At 42.0% G+C, this 18,611-nt stretch overlaps 3 protein-coding genes and 2 non-coding genes across 7 annotated transcripts; 3 read left to right on the forward strand and 2 right to left on the reverse strand.

Annotated features, from left to right (window-relative positions):
- Positions 1–386: 386 nt before the first annotated feature.
- Positions 387–466, reverse strand: tRNA:Leu-TAG-1-1 (transfer RNA:Leucine-TAG 1-1). The gene has a single exon. It is a non-coding gene; the product is annotated as a tRNA-Leu (tRNA).
- Positions 467–1,038: 572 nt separating this feature from the next.
- On the reverse strand, positions 1,039–1,118 carry tRNA:Leu-TAG-1-2 (transfer RNA:Leucine-TAG 1-2). The gene has a single exon. It is a non-coding gene; the product is annotated as a tRNA-Leu (tRNA).
- An 887-nt stretch (positions 1,119–2,005) lies between these two features.
- On the forward strand, positions 2,006–3,084 carry CG34299 (uncharacterized protein). Of its 2 annotated transcripts, NM_001104509.3 has the most exons (3): positions 2,006–2,225; positions 2,288–2,335; positions 2,684–3,084. In NM_001104509.3, the coding sequence occupies exons 1-3, from the start codon at positions 2,016–2,018 to the stop codon at positions 2,981–2,983; spliced, it is 558 nt and encodes a 185-aa protein (NP_001097979.1). In that variant the 5' UTR covers positions 2,006–2,015; the 3' UTR covers positions 2,984–3,084. The 2 variants fall into 2 exon arrangements, with proteins under 2 accessions (NP_001097979.1, NP_001247364.1); NM_001260435.1 differs by lacking the exon at positions 2,684–3,084 and having other exon boundaries at positions 2,288–2,465.
- Positions 3,085–3,350: 266 nt separating this feature from the next.
- CG9682 (uncharacterized protein) lies at positions 3,351–5,253 on the forward strand. Of its 2 annotated transcripts, none has more exons than NM_143528.3 (5): positions 3,351–3,613; positions 3,670–3,780; positions 3,840–3,977; positions 4,039–4,101; positions 4,180–5,253. In NM_143528.3, exons 1-5 carry the CDS (start codon positions 3,530–3,532, stop codon positions 5,173–5,175), a joined length of 1,392 nt encoding a protein of 463 aa, NP_651785.4. In that variant the 5' UTR covers positions 3,351–3,529; the 3' UTR covers positions 5,176–5,253. The 2 variants fall into 2 exon arrangements, with proteins under 2 accessions (NP_651785.4, NP_001287607.1); NM_001300678.1 differs by having other exon boundaries at positions 3,512–3,613.
- A 351-nt stretch (positions 5,254–5,604) lies between these two features.
- CG18404 (uncharacterized protein) lies at positions 5,605–6,520 on the forward strand. The gene is made up of 6 exons (NM_143529.3): positions 5,605–5,848; positions 5,908–6,015; positions 6,083–6,142; positions 6,202–6,234; positions 6,296–6,382; positions 6,446–6,520. The coding sequence occupies exons 1-6, from the start codon at positions 5,615–5,617 to the stop codon at positions 6,464–6,466; spliced, it is 543 nt and encodes a 180-aa protein (NP_651786.1). The 5' UTR covers positions 5,605–5,614; the 3' UTR covers positions 6,467–6,520.
- The last annotated feature ends 12,091 nt before the right edge of the window (positions 6,521–18,611 follow it).

Here is an 18,611-nt window from a genome sequence, read left to right on the forward strand (position 1 = left end):
GGCTATCTTTCAGTAACAATCTTTGCGGTATTTAAAAGTCAGTTGGTGGCCGGAAATAACCACGGGATACATTTCGGACATTTGATACTTTTATCCATTTGGTTTCAACGGCTCAAAAAGCAAGGCAAACCCTTTAATTTCCTGGCATTTCCCTTGCGTTGCGGGTTGTTAAGGGGATCAACATGTTACCGCAAAAGGGTTGAACACGCGGAAAAGTTGAAAGGCAGCACGCGGAAAATGTCAGCACCAGATAAACGGAGTCTTTGTGTTCCGGAAAAACAGGCCACGGGTTCAGAAGTTCCGTTCTGCGAGGTCTAATTAGGCGTGGAATATGTAAGAAACGCAGCATCCTGCTGTTAAATGAGGAAAAAAAAGTAATATTAACCTGACAGCGGTGGGATTCGAACCCACGCCCTTTCGGACTGGTGCCTAAAACCAGCGCCTTAGACCGCTCGGCCACGCTGCCGCAATGAGGCGCCAAGCGCCGTCTAGAAAATAAAAGGTTCTTAACAAAAAATGTACATTTTTTTTTCTAAAAATAGAACAATTGGTATTTGAGTAATTAAACCCCCGTAATTGTGTTTGTGATTAGTCTCAGTTTTTCAGCGCTAAATACAGTATGTTCCATTCTTATTGGCTTGGTGGTTTACAATGGTGGTTTAGGTTTTGTGGTTCTTTTTATGCAAACAATTCATAATTTTTGTTGTCTTCGAAAAGTCCACTTACACAAGTCCACGAAAAGACACTTAAAATACGAGAGAAAAATATGGTACAATTAATAACAATTACTCATAAGTAGTTCAGTTTTAAATTTGCCTTTGAGCGCGCAATCTCTGTGGTTTCGCCAAAATATTTGACTGACTGGAACTCCAGCAGTAGAAATATGTTCACCAAATACATAACATACAATTATGTTCACTGTATATTCACTGCTTGAATATAATTTCGAAGGTATCTTTTTCAGAAATCCCTATATGGCTTAAAAATAAGCAACCATAGATTATTTTCTAATGATAAAAAGAAGAGCAAAAAAAACTGTGACAGCGGTGGGATTCGAACCCACGCCCTTTCGGACTGGTGCCTAAAACCAGCGCCTTAGACCGCTCGGCCACGCTGCCTGTACCCACACGTTGTCAAATGCGCAATTTCAACATAGCGAGCCTTGAAGTTGAGCGTAGTGGCATTATTGGCATAATTTTAGGGTGGATTTTCCAGCAGTGTTGCCGACACTCGTCTCAAAAAAGGTAGTTGAAAAAGTAGTGGTTGCAAATACGAAAATCAACATAGTCAATTCATGGGCGTTGCTTAAAAAGCAACTAACATCATATTGCACGAACAAAAAAATAGCTAAAATCTGAGGAATAAACTCTAGTCATTTGCGTATTTAGTATAGGTAGTAAAATGTGCTAAAATGCTATAACAAAGGCAAATACTTTACGAGCGACATCGCCAGCGAAGCGATTCTAATTCATTGACAAACGCAGTTTGATTTTGCGATAACGAGAGTTTGGGGGGCACGGGTCACCTTTGACTCAAACCTCCCCCGTTCTTTGCCATTGACCCCCTTCTGAGGTCACGAGGTCCTGAGGTTGTTGCTTTACGATTTCAGCATTTTGCACTTCTTCGCTCGACTCCCTGTTTTTTTACAGAATGCGGTAGCAGAAGCTCCAGGTTTTATAGCCTTTTTATGTGGCCATAGTTTCGCTTTCGCACTGGCCTTTTACGAGCGTTTTATAACTTGTTTACATTAGGCGAACACCACCCGAAATGTCACGCAACGGAAGTGCTGGGAATCATTTTATCCAAATTCTATCAAATCGCTGGCGGGCTGCATAAAAATCATCGTAAAACGATAACTTTGCATTTCGAACTACAGCAGCTGGCATTGGCTGTATTCTCGGGGAGAAGGATCCGAGATTGGAGAAGTGCAGCGAAGCGATTACCCAAAGCGTTTCCGTGGATAATTCGGGAATTAAGTGGATTGGATATCGACCAACTGGAGTTCAAAGCTTCCAATGGATGGAATGGGGCAGGTGATAGTGGCTCTGCTCCTGCTGCTGATTGCTCCCCAACCAGGACTATTGAATAATGACGACTCAGATGAGTCACCTGAGGCTGTTGCGATTGATAAGGAGATCGAGGATGCAATGGAAAATATGCAAGCGCTCTTCGAATTTGGCAGCGGAATCAGTGGAAAGGAATCCAGGCAAATCTCTAAGGCCTTCGTGAGTTCTAATGTACAAAAATATTAGAATTTTATATTTACCTTCTTTTTTTTTTTATTCAGGAAAATCTCAGTAGATATATTCAAGAAAAAACGAAACCCAAACGCAAAGTGCGTGGAAACAATATGGAAATCATTTTCTGAAATCACAAGATTATGACGCATTTCATTCGAAACACATTGTTAATAAATAATGAAAAATAGGTACATTTGTAAACACACAAATGATGTTAAGTGCAACGAATTGATTTCCTAGACAATCTCTTTTGAAAACCTATTTACTTTAGAGCAGTTCTAGAATGAAAGCCCTCTTGTTAGTATATCTAACCCTTTTAGTCTTGTTTGCTCAAGAAATGCAGGCAAAGTTATTAGACGCAACAAAAACGGAAAAAAATCTTGTGAGCCATAAAGTCTGATGTGTGTAACATTAAAAAATAAAATTCCATTCCGTTTCTCCAGTCCAATTTAGAAGACCCCAATGAAAAGGTTTTTAACATCAAACCAGCCGAAAATGTTAAAATTCGATTTGATTACCAACTACCAAAGGGGATAAAACAAACGCCTAAAATTGGCAAGAAAAAGAAGAAGCCGGAATATTTCTTAAACTTTTTATTTAACAACTACCGAAATCCCCAAAAACTCTTGGATCACAATACACTCGTCAGAAAACTGAAAATGCGACGAACTGGCAGGCGATTGTTGCCCAATGGAATGCCCAATCCTTATAAGTACTTTCCGCTTAAAGGCGAAGATATGTAGATACAATCTACTTTACTATCTATAGATTTGCTTACTAACAAGCAGACCGAAATGTTTACTCATTGATAATAAAAATAGCTTTTGAGTGCTTATTCATTCACAAAAAAAAAAAATACCCCAAGAGTCAAAACGATTTTGTTCTAATTTTGATAAGAGCGAGTTGGTAATCATCATTTCTTATCAAAACATGTTAACGATATATTCTTGAACTTGAGCTTCCGAAGGGTGATTAAATCATAAATTTTAAGTGCATCAACTTCGTTAGCTAGATGTTATTAAAACATAATTAGGGTATTTAATCAAATGCCGGACACCTTCTAGATAAAAAAAACCAGACCTAGGAGACATCGACATTGTTATCTCACACTTTTTTGCGTGCTTTTTGCTAGACTAGAGGAAATAATTGTCAAAATGCAACAGTGTTTGAAATGGATCGATCACAAAATTGGTTCTTAGATAAGAACTTTGAACCTTAGATAAAAGTGCTAAATTTTTCGTATATAAAGTATGGAAAATTCGCAATTATCTTTAGTTTCAAATTCAAACATGAAAATAATAGTAGTCGGTATTTTGTTGGTGATCTCCTTAGTTGGACACGAGACAAACGCAAAAAGTGTGGCCAACACCTTGGTAATTGAATATAAAGAGAAATTTGAAAAGCACTATTATTGAATTTTAAACTTTAGGCCAACCAAATCGGTCAGGATGCTTCCGATTTCGGTAATGAATTAGGCCAAGAGGTCATCCAATATGGCCAAGAAGCTGCCAACAGCGGCTTGAAGTACGGAGAAGCAGCGGTAAGAATTAACAAATCTGAGGGATGTCCTGATTTTTGGAAATATATCATCATTTGTAGGAAAATGCCTCCTCCGGTTGGGAACTTGGAATGGATGGCAGCATTTTTGGTCACGAATTGGGAGATGAGGGCAATTTGTTGGGACAGGAGGTTTCCAATAGCGCTATTAACTTTGGACATCAAGTGTCCCAGGAAGCGGTAAGTTAAACAAGAACAGAAGCAATTTAAAATTCTTCAAATATTTTTCAATTCTTTGTAGGAAGAGGCAGCCAGTGCAGAACTCAAAGCCATGGCAAGCCAATCTGCCAATCAATCCAGTAAGGTATGTACATATATCTTTTACAATGATAAATATGTAGGTGCATATTCCACAATCGAATGTTACTTTTGTTCTTCGCAGAAATCTGTCAGTAAGCGTGATTTAACAAGTAGCAACGAGAATCCTTCGGTTACCTGTGCTTGCACCTGTTCCACCGATGGCGCTGCTTCCAAAGTGGGAAATAAGGTAGCAGAGTCGGCCGGAAAGGCAGCTCATGATGTAGCCGGCGGTGCTGGAAATGTGGCCTCGAGTGTTGCTGGTGCTGCTGGCACTATTGCCCACGATGCTGCAGGTGCTGCATCTAGTGTTGCAAGTGATGCTGGACACATTTTCCACGACGCCGGCAAGGTTGGAGGTGACATTGGAAATGCTGCTGGAAATGTCGCTGGAAGTGCAGCAAATGCTGCTGGAAATGTGGCCTCGAGTGTTGCTGGTGCTGCTGGCACTATTGCCCACGATGCTGCAGGTGCTGCATCTAGTGTTGCAAGTGATGCTGGACACATTTTCCACGACGCCGGCAAGGTTGGAGGTGATATTGGAAGTGCTGCTGGAAATGTCGCTGGAGATGCATCAAATGCTGCTGGAGATGTTGCGCATGATGCTGCAAATGCTGCTGGAAGTGTCGCTGGAAGTGCGGCAAATGCTGCTGGAGATGTTGCAAATGCCGCTGGAAATGTAGCTGGGGATGCAGCAAATGCTGCTGGAGATGTTGCGCATGCAGCTGGAAATGCGGCCGGAGATGTTGCAAATGCCGCCGGAAATGTTGCTGGAAATGCATCAAATGCTGCTGGAGATGTTGCAAGTGCTGCTGGAAATGTTGCTGGAAGTGTTGCTAATGCTGCTGGAAATGTAGCTGGAGATGCAGCAAATGCTGCTGGTGATGTTGCAAATGCCGCTGGAAATGTCGCTGGAGATGTTGCAAATGCCGCTGGAAATGTCGCTGGAGATGTTGCAAATGCTGCTGGAAATGTCGCTGGAGATGTTGCAAATGCCGCTGGAAACGTAGCTGGAGATGTAGCTAATGCTGCTGGAAATGTTGCACATGATGCAAGCAACATTTTCCATTCCATATTTTAGAGTTTCTCTCTACTTTTCTACTCATTTGTCCTAATAAATGAACGAGCAAATTAATGACCCATACACTTGTCATACTTTAAGCACTAAATCTCTAGAAAATCCATTTACATTTCTGTTTTGACTTCTGAACGCTTGCAGTCGATTTATTTTTAGCTTTCTGTGACTAGGACCTACTTGAGACTGTCGTTTATAGATTAAATCACTTTATAGATACCGTAAGGAAAACCCTGAAACTAAATCAAATGAGCCATCAATCAGAATCGAAACTTACCGCCAAACAGTTGGGAATCAAGAAACACTCATGTGTGATTCGTTATTATTGGCGGCGTCAAAGAAGTCGTTAACTCCCACATAAGCCAAACGATAAGAATTGCCTATAAATGTAGTGTTGCTAATAGAAGGGACTCAGTAATTCTCTGATATTACGAAAAGCAATAACATGCAGTCTTTTACAATTCTAACCCTTTTCACCATCGTTTTGATGGTCCAAAATTCAAGAGCTGGAACTCTCAGCATTGGGTCCCTGATGGGAGATGTGTCCCAAGTGGCTGTTGCTGGGGAGAAGGTCATCCATCAACTGGAAAACGCTGTGGCCAGCTCTCAATCGGATTTTGTCCAGCCAACCACTTTGAACATTCTAAGCGACATGGGAAACGCCTTGGGTGATCTGGCTGTATTCTACTGTATTTATATTTGTTTGATGTTTACCTAAAATATTTAATATTCTTGCAGAACGCCCTTACTAGTTTAAGAGTGGATAACGATTATATGCAACCCGAGGCCACCAATCTCTTGGGCAATGTTCTGGGTGGAGTGGGCACTGGTCTTGGAGATTTGGCTGTAAGTAACAGATCTGGAAAGTCCGTTGGAAACTTCCAAGAATAAGCTCATTCTTTTCTGCTCATAGAATGCCATTACCAGTCTTAGTGTTCAGATGACGAACGCACCTCAGGCTCGCAGTCTTTCGGTATGTGAAGTTTTAAAACTTATAATATTGAATTAATAAAATATTCTACATTTTTTTAGTCCAATGGTGCTTCTATTATAGCCAAAGGAGGAGTAAGCTTCGACGAATCTCATGATTTCCATATGAGTTATACTAATTAAACTTGATTTGCAGGCCGTGAGTGCGAAGACTATTGCCGCTGCTGCAGATGCAGCTGCCCCTTATATAAAGCAGCTAAATGCTGGCCTAGGCGATCTGGCTGTAAGTGGTCCTTAAGAACAATTGTTAATCTGATGTGTAACGAATTGTAATACCCCCTCACAGAATGCCCTCACCAACCTCTGAAGAACTTTGGAGCAGTTCAATTAACAAATAAATATTCAATCGCGCAAAGAGCTTAGTGAGTGCGTCTTTTGTGCTCCCATTTTGGGCAGAGTTCATCAACAAGTTGGGCATCAATTAGTGTTGGGTTGTTTTGAAATCCAAGAAGAGTAAACAAGGTCGGATTCCAGAATCAGAAATGCGTGCATCTGCTTCTAGCTCGATCTCCAAAGGGGGTTATATACTCGTATTCAGAATGGAAGAGGGGTCAAATGATACGAGGTGAATCGAAGTCGGAACACGTGATTGCCAACAACATTAGGGGCTCAAGTTTCCAAAAAAAAAAAAAAATGGAATAAAATCCATCAGTAGAAGGAGGAAGCGCCATGCACACATGCCGGTTTTTGAATAATTTTTATTATGACAAGTATTTAGGTTGCCTTTGTTCCTCGAACAGAAGCGAATTAGGTCATCTCGAGGGGAATGGGAATCATACGGAATATGGTGGTACCCCAACTCCGGAAGACCCTGCTCCCTGCTCCTCGAGGCCTGCTATTAAGTCACTTTATCGAGCGGCAAATGTCTGTTTAGCTGACTCCTCCGCTCACACACGATCCCAATCGCTCCCCCAAAGGAAAGTCGTGCCAGCCTGACCTGTAATTATGAAAATTAACAAACATTTTGGTAATTAATTTCGGCAACCCTTTGGTCGCCTCTTGCGGCTTGTGTGGCAACCATAATCCCGCATCAATTAAAATGCACAGCCCGTAATCCCCACCCACAAAACCTGACTAACCGAGGTTCGTGCGAACACTGGATACATATTACAATAGACAAAAATTGTGAACTGCAGCTATTGGCAAACAGGAACTTTAAACACCCTTTAGCATACGATTTTTACAAGTTTTTATTGAAATAATCATATGGTTCGTAGCAGCAACATGAAAAAATTTATAAGCGATTATAATAATTCTATAATAATTAACACAGCCTATGTTTTGTAGAGTATAAATATGATAATAGAAATCGTTTTCATTAATTTGTGACACTCTCTGTCCATCAATTGGCCGTCATTGTTTGGACCATTAATTGGCTGTTTGACAGCTAGCCGAGTCCACGGATCGCAGTTACCAGTTGCGTGGGTGTGATTCGGTAATTGAATCGCATATATACATACATATATATACATATATATATATGCAATGGGGATCGGTTACCAAGAGGGGCAGGCAGGACTGCCAATTGTGCAAATCGAGTTGGCCCGCCAACCGGTTTCGACCCGTTTTCTATGTTAGTGGTCAAGGTCTAAGGAGCAGCGGACATTTGGACGGACTCCACTGAGGAGCGGCTGTATAAATGCTACCAAAGCGGAATAAACAATAACAGCAGGAGCTGCAAAAAGCCAGGCGAATGTAAAACCACAAAGAGTCGATAAAACATAACCAAAAGGAGTCACGAGAATTGCATAAACAATGTATGTACAAAGTCTGTCAGAGTTCGTACATAAATCGAGTTATATATAGCTGGGAGCAAGTTGACTAAAAGTTGGCGAGGGTACCTCAAGTCGACACACACTTTTTAAAAGTGACACAACTTTTTTGACGGACACTCTTTTGAGCGGACAAGCTGCAAACTGATATATAAATTTTATTATTTAAGTAGATACATGGGCAACCTTGAAACGATTGTTCTCTCAAGATCAAGAGTGAACCACCCTGCTTTTTGTGGCAAGGGGCACGCACATGCATCATGCAACATGCAACAGCGGCGTGATTGCAATGCAGCGAGCAAAAAAAAAAGCTGAAAATGCATCGAAGTGGCATCTAAACAGGCATGTGTACGTGCCTCGTTAAAAACTGCATTTACTCCACGTAATGCAATGGTGTTTGTGTGTCAAAAAGGGTTGCCAAACCACTTTAAGAGCCTTATGTACACAAATACACAAAGGAGAAATCCCTATAATGAACATGATTCCAGCCGCAAAACTGGTTTTCGATTACGTCGTTGCTGCCTTTGCCCCTCCTGCCCCCCTTTTGAAATTTTTGCAGAGATGCGAGAAGCCAAAGGTTGTCTTATCGTCGACACTTGACCAAAACCAGGAGTAATCCCGAATCGCGGCTATTCAGGGTGAGATACGAATCAGATATTTGCCCAGCTATCGATGCGCATCCACGATTCCGAAAAAACCAACTGCAGCCCTAAAAGCCACAATTTCAAGCTGTCAACTGTCACTCCCAAAAAACCAAAATTATCGGACTTTTGACTGTCATTTGGAATACTTAACACGCACATCAGCAACAGCTTCATTAAAATTAATTAATGCTTAGGCACACATAGCGGTGGAAGCACTTTGGAAAAAGTTGCTGTCAGAATCAAATTTCATAAATAAATTACTTTTGATAACAAAATATTATAAAAAAACCTAAAACAAATTAAAATGGCATTAAATATTGTTACAAAACTAAACCAATTTTATTTTAAGGCTTCAATTACTTTTTTTTCCAGTGCAGTGACACCTAAAAACACACGACTAGGACCAAAGACATCATTAAGCTCGTATCAGTTTACAATGTTTTTTTCTCGTCGCGGCAGCCGAAAAATACTCACAAATTAAATTAAATGAAGTGAGTGTGAAAATGCTGCAGGTGGGAAAGGGGGTGGGCGATTTGTGTTGAGGGGGTTAGGGGCGTGGCTGCTGGCACAAATGAAAGCCACAGAGTGCAAACGTTAAACAACCAACTTTGCTGGTCAAAAGGAAACACGCTCAAGTGGTTTTCAGGCCACCAACAGACCCCCTATATATGTATGTACTATGTACCCACATATATATATGTACATATGTATGTATATTATGGTCACCTGTATTTTGTGGTACCCTCGTGTCTGCCTGTTGATGTTGAATCCAGATAAGCAAATTGTTGCCGAAAAATAGAGGCACAAAGGAAGCGATTTGGACGTTTTAATGATGATAGAGCATGACACAGAATAAATGAAAATGAAGTGTGGAAAAAAAATTCATTTAAACCGAACCCGTCAGCAAAAGTAACAGTTAGTGAAAAGAGTTTTGGTGTGGAAAGTCGAGGAGTCTTGATTAATGACTGCCAGGATTAATTCGCTTCATTTTGGAGATAGCTTCCAGTGACGGGCAACAATTGTTGGCCACTGGAAAAGTGAATGATTCCGCCAGGAAGCGAATCAACAAGCCGGATCTGTTGATTCTTTTTAATGAAATTAGCATACTTAGGGGCTTTTGAAGAATCCGAATGCATTGCACTTCTTTAAAAACAAACGAAGCATGACTTCAGGTGCAGATTTCTTCTTTACTTTTAACAAAAATCCAAATTTAGCAATGGGTATAAATTGTAGTTGAGAAACATATATATTTTCTTTATATATATGTATTTTTTTTTTTTCATTTTTTCTGCACCATCTGAGAAGTGGCATAAAGTGATCCCAAAATTGAGCTCCACTTCCACCCTACACATGTCTTCACACAATTTATACAGACACATGCATTCGCAAGCTGCTCCTGATGTTTGTCATAAACAAAGGTCTCGATAATTATGATAATTCTGTTTTATGCTCCGCTTCTTCCAAAACTTTTTCTCTTTCGTCTGCCTGTCAAATTGTCGTTGTCATAAAAAATATATATGTCCAAAAAATGAGAAAACCTCAAGTGTGTGAAAATGGCAGTACACAAATACATATGTACTTATTGTGCACTAAAAAATAAATATTATAAATCACTTTGGTTTTGGTTGTGCTGTTTACATGCTAATAAATTGTATGCTACTTACTTTTATACACCCATCTATATGTTTTAAATTCGACTATTTATGCAACTATGAAGTTGGCTTGCATTATTTGTTTCAGTGCAACTATGCCCACAATCAGGTATACAAATATATGTGCTTGCCATGTTGTGAATGCATATTTCTTGGCCTTTTTTGCTGTCGCTCAACCTGTTTCACCTGAGCGAGCTTCCCCGAAACCCCGAAAATACAAAAGCCCTGATGAGTGGACAGTGGGAAGGTTGCATTATCATCATGGTTATTATAATTATAATTTGGTGTCTGCCTTTTTGGGGTTTCCTTTGCGCACCTTTAAGGGGGAACAAGGATAACAAGAGCGTGTGCAGTTAGCACTGGCTAAAACTGATTTAATTTATAATTTTTGTCGGGCAACAGAGGGCTTCCTGTTCGCTGTCTCTTTTTAAGTGTTTTTATCCCCTCGTGGAACCCTTCTAAGCTGCGATTCTTAATGGGCAACGAGGCGTCTCAAGGTCTTCTCTGTCAACTGATAAAGAGATAATGTTGCAAAAAACGCAGTGAAGAATTATAAGAAGACGGGGAACAAAAAGTGAAGTAGCAACTGTCTGACTGGCACACACATTCAGAAAAATACAGCCATGATATCATCGCAGAAACAGAAACAAAAACCACAGAGAAATAAGGGAACAAAAAAACCTTTATTCCAAATATAAAAAACCACTAAAAAAGCCTCAAATATAGTAGTAATATAGTAGTAAAATTAATGTAGCTCAAAAATATATTTGTAACAAATTGATTCGTAAGCTTATACAATATTTTTCTCAAGTGTACATGCTCTTTCGACTGACAGTCGAAAGAGACAGCGAAAGACTCACTTCCATCCGCACTCTTCGCACACACACACACACACCAACAAGTTCAAGTTTGCGGGCAGGATCCCATTCAAGGCCCCAACCAGCAGACTGCGAGAAGAGGAAGAACAATGGGCGAAGGGGCACTGTGGGGGGGGGGGGGGAACGAAATAACATCGCAAACAAGTTTCGCTTTTATTTAGTGCCCAACAACAGCGCCAACTTGCAGATTCCCCCGCACACAAACACAGAATTCCACATACGCGCCTTATATAGCAAGGCAACTGGCTATGTACCCAACTTTGTACCAAACTTTTACGATCCGATGCGAGCGAATGTTCCAGCTTTACGTGCCACAGCATAAAAATGGAACAACAGGCAACCGAAGTAAGGCCACAGATCCGCTCAAAATAATAGTAGTCCCCTTCGAACAACACTTACCCTGTTTTAGTATTTCAGCATAAAAATACTAAGCTTCATACATTAATTTGGTCACACCGAAACTGAGGAGGTTGCTTCATTTGGTATAAAAATACCAAAGTAGTACCAAATTTGAGAGTATTTATGAGCTGCTTGCACTATATCTTTAGCCAGCGTTGTAGAAGCAGCAGCCAAAAGCGAAGGCGATCGCACTTAATGCTCCACTGATTGCACAACGATCGTTGAAAGGGAGAATGCGATAGAGGAACCAGGAGCATGTCAGGGGTATTCCATGGAGGAGCAAAGATCAGGGGAGCAGTGGGCATCGAGGGGCGGAGCAGTAGACACAATTGTGGCCGCATTCAGTGTCAGTAGGTAGACCCCATCAGCGTACACATAGCATTTAGAGACTTTATGGTCTGTGTGTGCCATGTGCATCTATGTGTGTCACAAGGAGCAGAAATTAAAGTAAGGCAGGAGGTTTCTCGGACTGGTGGCATGTGCAGATAGATCCCATTCCACTCTGCTCTTCTTCAAGCCACCACACACAATGGGCATTTAATTATTTAACCCTGATGGCAGACAGCCCCCTCATGCAACTTAGTTGCAATCTGGCTAACGATCGTGCAGACTAAGTGCTACCTAGGAAAAATACTAAACTTTCCCAAAGGCTTGCAAATACTAACGAAATGTTTTGAGATTTTCATGAAATTCTGTGGATTTAAATAAAATTCCTTGATATATTTTTTTTCCTAAAAAAATACATCCCAAAGAACAGAGAGCCCCACATAATTACCCGAATACCGATTGTAGTGAAAAGTGATTTCTCAGCCAGGATGAATCTCCAGCTGCCGGCTGATTAATCGCAGATCGTGATGGGGCTATCGTCTCGAGATCACGTTCCGACTCCAGCTGAGATCCTCTCCGCCCTCAGCGAGTGCGTTAAAAATAGTACCGCCGCGTATTTAGATCTTAAGTCGCAGATATATGATGCATGTATGTACATACATATATGCCCTGTGGGCGGTGTGGGGTCGTCAGCAACTGATGAACTGGAATATGGGATTGGAATCCTCGCCGGCCGCTAATTGGAGCCCTCACCCTCTGACTCCGCTCCCCCCGGACGTTCTCGAATGATTTATTCCAAATATTTACACTTGTTCTGGCTCTCTGGCCTTATAAATCCCAGTCGGCAAATGTTTTGTCACGCGATCCCCCAGTCGTGCTCCTCTAAGCATATGGCTCCATTTCATCGTGACACAAAGTCCATGCTCCAAAGTGTCAAGTTCTGACTTGGCTCAGTTCGGTTCAGAGATTGCCATAAATAACGAAATGGTTTCGAAATTAAGCAACTTATACTGAAAAAAATAATGATAATTAAAAGTCAAATTTATGTTTACCAAAAGTGATTTCTTCTGGAATCTTAAATACATATAGAATATATATTTTTCACTGCATGTAGAATACGCAATTTCATCGAAGAAGAATCAAAGTGTTTGTTTTTCGACCACGGATCAATGTGAACAATAAAGCTGCTGTAAAGGAGGGATCCCAATTTCAGGGTTCGTCTGCAAGGAAAGATAACCGAAGGACCTCGATCCCCAACTGCGACCTTCAATAAATCAGAGGCCAGCTGAAATCCGGAGCTAAACTTATGGCCTACGTTTTTCAATGCTGACAGTGGCCACCTTTAACCCTTCTCCAACCACCGACTAATTATGCCGCGAAGCCGAATAAAAAAAAAAAAGAACACAGCCCAAAAAAAATAAAAATAAATTTTTGAAAAACGACTTCTTCTTGGGCAACAAAGACTTTCCCTGATGGACGACACTCTGGGGATCATTTTGTCCAACCCCCCGCCCACAAACAAATTGCTTACAGGGCAAAATGCAAATCAAATGACAAAAGCAATTAAATTTAACCCATTTCCAATGCGAAAAAAATGTCTCACTTTTTGTGGTTATTTCATGTGGAAAATGTACTGCATCACGACTACAAAGGCGGAAAAGCGGGAAAAACTAGAAGGCACAAGAAAAAAAAAAGAATAAGGAAAAGGGCTCTTTTAATTATTTGGCGCCTGCATGTGTCTCAATTTAAATTAGCTGCCGGGGTTTTTTCTACGGCTTCCAAGGAAATTAAAATTCAATTTAAAAATGCCACGAAAATAACAGAGAAAAAAAAAGTGGAAAGCTGCACAAAAAAAAATCGTACAACAAAAGTGGGCTAATTTTGTTATGGTCCCTCGGGGGGGTTGCTGCCAAAGTTTGGAAATGGTCGAAGCGAAAGGGTTGCCCTTGGAAATTAGTTTTAGAATTTATGGTGCTTCCTTGGGTGGGGGACTAGTCTTTAGTCCGCCTTTCAATTGCCATAAATATGATTTATGATTGGCGCATTTAATAGGGATAATTTTCATTATTTCTGCCACTGGAAACAGCATCGCATTCGCTTCACACCCGCCCCAATTAACGCAAAATTGCAGAAGGCTCTACTGCCTGGCATCCCCCCCTTTTCAGTTCCTTTCCCTTCACTGATCTTTCGTGGACCCCAGTGCTGCAGCCACCTCGTGGGGCAACTATTCATCAGTCATGCAATCGCCGCTGCCTGCGAGAATCCACTGCGATCCTCAATGACATCGAAATGTGCGGTCGGCATGCCGGGAACTTCGCGGCACACAAGATGTGCGGCGCAGGAGGAGGAGCTGGGAGCCCCCGCCAGAAAACCTTGAAACGACAGCCGAAGGGCTGGTTCCTCCAACTCCCAGCTCCCAGCAGCTCGGCTCCCCACTCCCCCAAATCTTCGAGGGCTTCGAGTTTCCTTCGGTCGCGGGATCAGCACAAAGGCGGCGTGCAAAGTAAACAGCGGAATCAGCGCACAGTGGTTGAAAATATAGGAAAAAATAGATATATTTTAAAGTGTTTGGTAAAAAAGTCTTCATCTTCTCTAAGCTGAAATGAATTTACACATAGAAAATACTTAGTTAAATAGTTAAAACAGTTTATTTCGACTAACTTTTAGTTTCAATATGAGCCCACTGTTCTCAAAGTAAGAACTTCGGGATCCCTGGGCACGACGCCTGGCCAGAACAAACATTGTTAGCACTAAATGTCGTCTTGGTCCTCCCCTTAACCCCTTAACCCCTTAACCCTTATCCTGCCCGCCCCGTCCATCCAGCTGCAGCAATATTTACACGCGGTGCACGAAGTTGCAATGAAATGTTGCTGTTGTTGGTTGTTGGTTGTAGCTGGTTGGTGTCGACAGATATGCCGAGGCATTAAAGTATAAAAATAAGACCGTCTTCCTGCCCAAGCCCCCCGTTCCGCCCCCTTTTCTGCATCTCCTTCGTGGGAGCGGGCCGCACTTGAAATTGCATTTTCTCCTGGCCTGGCCTTGAAAATGCCTCCGTCCCTAACTTGCCAACTAACCAACTCACTGGGAAGTTGGCGACTTCAAATGGCCAAATCAAGGAAAACAAAACAGCATTTTTGGCAAATGCAAAAGTTTTAACCCAAGAAAGTTAATATAAATTATTTTTAAATTGTTGTGTATTGATTGAAATACTCATTATTATATAGCGAACTATTTTCCTTGTGTTCTATATCCAATTCAAAGTTGATAGCAAACTGAAAGCCTTTCTGGGGTTAAGCGTTTACATTCAATCCCATTTAAGAGACGCAAATGCTTCAATTTTATGTCCTCGCCTGCCATCACACGACTCCGGCACTCAAACTGAAGGATGATGAAAGGTGGAACAGATCCAGATACCCCTCTTTCCGGGCATAAATCTTAAGTGTGCAGCTCTCTAATGTCGAATGTTTCGACGACTGCAGTCCTCTCGAATGAAGCCCACTAACCACTGACCCACTCGAAAAAGGGAAACCGAGTGTACTTCTTGGCCAAAAGTTGAGGAATGGCCAGGAGGCGAGACCACAACACAGACAGTCCGTTCACTGATGCACTTAGCCAAATAAATGGCTATAAAACTTTAAAGCCACCAAAATATATTAGCATAACAAGCTACAGAGGTCACAATATGATTTTTCAAGTGTGCTCCGAATTCTGCAGTCTGTTTCTGTTGTTGGCTTTCCCTTCGGTTTTGGTTTCGGCCTGGTCATATCTGTTCCTGCCCAGGACCCTGTGGTCGCCTGCATTTTGGTCACGGCCTTTTGGCACTGCTGCCCCGACACTGCTGCACATTAATTATTGTTTATGTCCGGCCAGACAATGCAACATGGACTGGAGACTGCAGACTGGAGACTGGGGGCCGTGTCAAGTTCAAGGGTTCATTAAAAAAAAAAAAAGAAGACCCAGACAATGGCTTTCTGGGCCTGCCCACGCCGGCAGAAGAGCAGACCCTTCTCTTCGCGACGCAGGCGAATGCAGAAACCCTCCACCGGATGCACCGCAGATAAATTCAGATGCAAGCCCTCGGATCATGGATTCTCTAACGATTTTCAGGTAGGTGCAGCTGAATCCCGAGCAACTCGAGCTGCCACTCCGTAATCTCAATTGTCGGCTTTGCATTGCTCGACGATACGTGTGACCCTAATCCGCATTGACATGTCGCTCAAATTAGATAATAAAGTTGTCCCCGCCTCGTGGGCTTGTCTCGCAACTCCACTACTCCCAATCCCAATCATCTATATCACATGGTCGTGGTCGTGGTCGGGGTCGGGGTCTCTAGCTTTGGCTACGAGGAGATTGTCAGACGTGGCGGCTGCTCCTATGACAACAATGAGACAACGACCCGGGCAATGAACACCCTGGCTAACTCTTTAAAGTGCACTTAGAGAAATTTCAAATGATAATAAAGAAAAACCAAAAAATTTTAAGCTACCTCTGCACCAGAATAATAGCTTTCCTGTGAGTGAAGTATACTTGACTGCCTTCAGAGATTGAACTATTAATATTTCCATAAATAATTTAATATATTCCCCCGTTTCTCCAAGTGCATCAAGCCGTGCCCAGTCGAGCCGCTCTTAATCCAATTAAAGTATGGATTTATGAACTACTCGTCTGTGACTGCGATTGTTGCGGGAAAGGTAAGCCCTTTTAACGGCCAGTGCGTGATTCTTCTGCCGGAGAAATGGCTGAAGAAAGGGAAAACTGTGGAGCAGGAGAAAATTATGGGGTAAGAGTGATATTTTAATGGTTTCAACGAGCTGCAAATTATCATATACAACTTTTCTGGCCGCACTGCAATTGCGATTGCAACTGCAACTGCAGTCGCTGTCGCATTTTCAAGTGCACTCCACTCGACGAGAAAACGGTGCGAAAGGTAAAATCAGGTAGAAATGCAGAAAAGCGAAGTAAACGACGAACCGCAAGAGACAGAAATAATTACACATTTTCACTCAAAAAGCTGAGAAGTAATGGGAAATACGTGGGATTTTACATTTTTGGACAGAACTTAGTTATGTGAACTTGAGTTAAAAATTGTCTTGATACACAAGAAATTCAATACGAAGTCACATAAATAATACAGTGAGTACTTGAGTTGATATTAACTTTTAAACAAACCGCATACACTGTGCGCAAAACGTATGCACTGCCATCAATTAACGTATCCATTCTTCAACTGAGAGAAGCTCTTTTGCGGCGATTCATGAATGAAGCGTTACCCTTTCTAGAAAAAAAAACCCTATGGGGTTAAGCACTCTTGCAGAAAAGAAAAGCTGCAGGAGAATCATCATAGTAATCTTGATAAGCAAAAACGCACACACACACACACACACGAATGGCGGTGAGTGTGTGTTGGTGCATACGTGTATGCGTAATTAGCATGCACGCAAATAAATTGTTAGCAGTTGCGGGTTAAGCACCATGGACGTGGGCCGAGGGGGGTACGCAGGGGTCTGCCGCTCGATTTAACGAGCTGCGACTGCAACGGCGACGCAAGCTGCGACGGAGACGGAAAACCGGAGACAGGGACAGAAGACAGAAGACAGAAGACAGAGGCTTTCATCAACGCGTCAGCCCCCTTACACTGGAAAAATGTCAATATTTATAGAATATTACCACATCTAAAATCATAAACACCATTTACAAGCATTTGTGTTTGAAAATATTATAGAACTTAGGTACTTATAGGTACTTAGCTGTAGATTCACTGACCCCGAAAAGTATGCTGTGATTTTTCGAATATGTTATTACACAATAGTAATGCTTAATCTTAAACTGCAGCATAGCAACAACTATTTCTTTCTGTTTTCCCTTTTCTTAACCCCCTGAGACCCACCACACGCATTTGAAGAATTATGAGGCGGCGGCAACGCACATTTCGCTGAAGGAGCCGCAACAGCTACAAATCTTCCCCCAATCCCCTTTCTTTGCCCTTTTCCCTTTTCCGCCCCCTTTTTGGGCCTCTTTTTCTCTAACCAGACGTGGTGCATGCAACGTAGCGTTTCAATTTATGCGAAGTGATTCGTCATGCGGTTAACTTTAGAATCCGCACAGCCAAAGAGCCATGCATTCTTCAGCTACAGTGAAGACTCGCTAATAGAATGAATATATAGATGGAAGGAAATTAAACTAAAATATAAGGCATTTAATAACATAATTTAAAGTATTTATCTTTTATACAACAGCAAGTTAATAGCTTTTGATTGTGCAGTCTTCATAGCGATGTCCCACTGTCTTGTGGGGAGTTGTGTGGGCTGGCACATGAAGTGTTCGAGTGTCTGAGTGCCCCACCGTATGGTTGTTGCACGGATGGTGGTGCACGGTGGTGCGGTGCGAGTGAGTGGTGCTGTTTCTGTTTCTGATATTTGTGCTGGTGGTGCCGATGTTGCCTAGGCCCTCAGCCTCGTCCGCAGGCCATTTGCATATGACTTGGGCAACTACCCAAGCAGTGTAGCAAAAGGGGGGGGGGATTGTGGGGCCTTGAAACCTAGACGGCGACAAAGCCATCGTCAAGTTTAAGGCTACGGTTGGTGCTGGTCGGGGGTGGTGGCTCCAAGGGGGCGGTAGTGTTGGCGGGGAACACAACACTGCAAACGACTCAATTGGCGGCGTTGACACCGCCATTTGTTTCACTTTTCATGCCTTTTGTTTGGGCTGCCTTTTCTCTTCTTTCGGCCTTATCGCTTGCTTTGTTAGCTGGTAAAATACCTCCGCTCCGTTCGCTTTTCC

Source organism: Drosophila melanogaster, chromosome 3R (assembly GCF_000001215.4).
Source record: "Drosophila melanogaster chromosome 3R".
NCBI classification, from domain to species: domain Eukaryota; kingdom Metazoa; phylum Arthropoda; class Insecta; order Diptera; family Drosophilidae; genus Drosophila; species Drosophila melanogaster.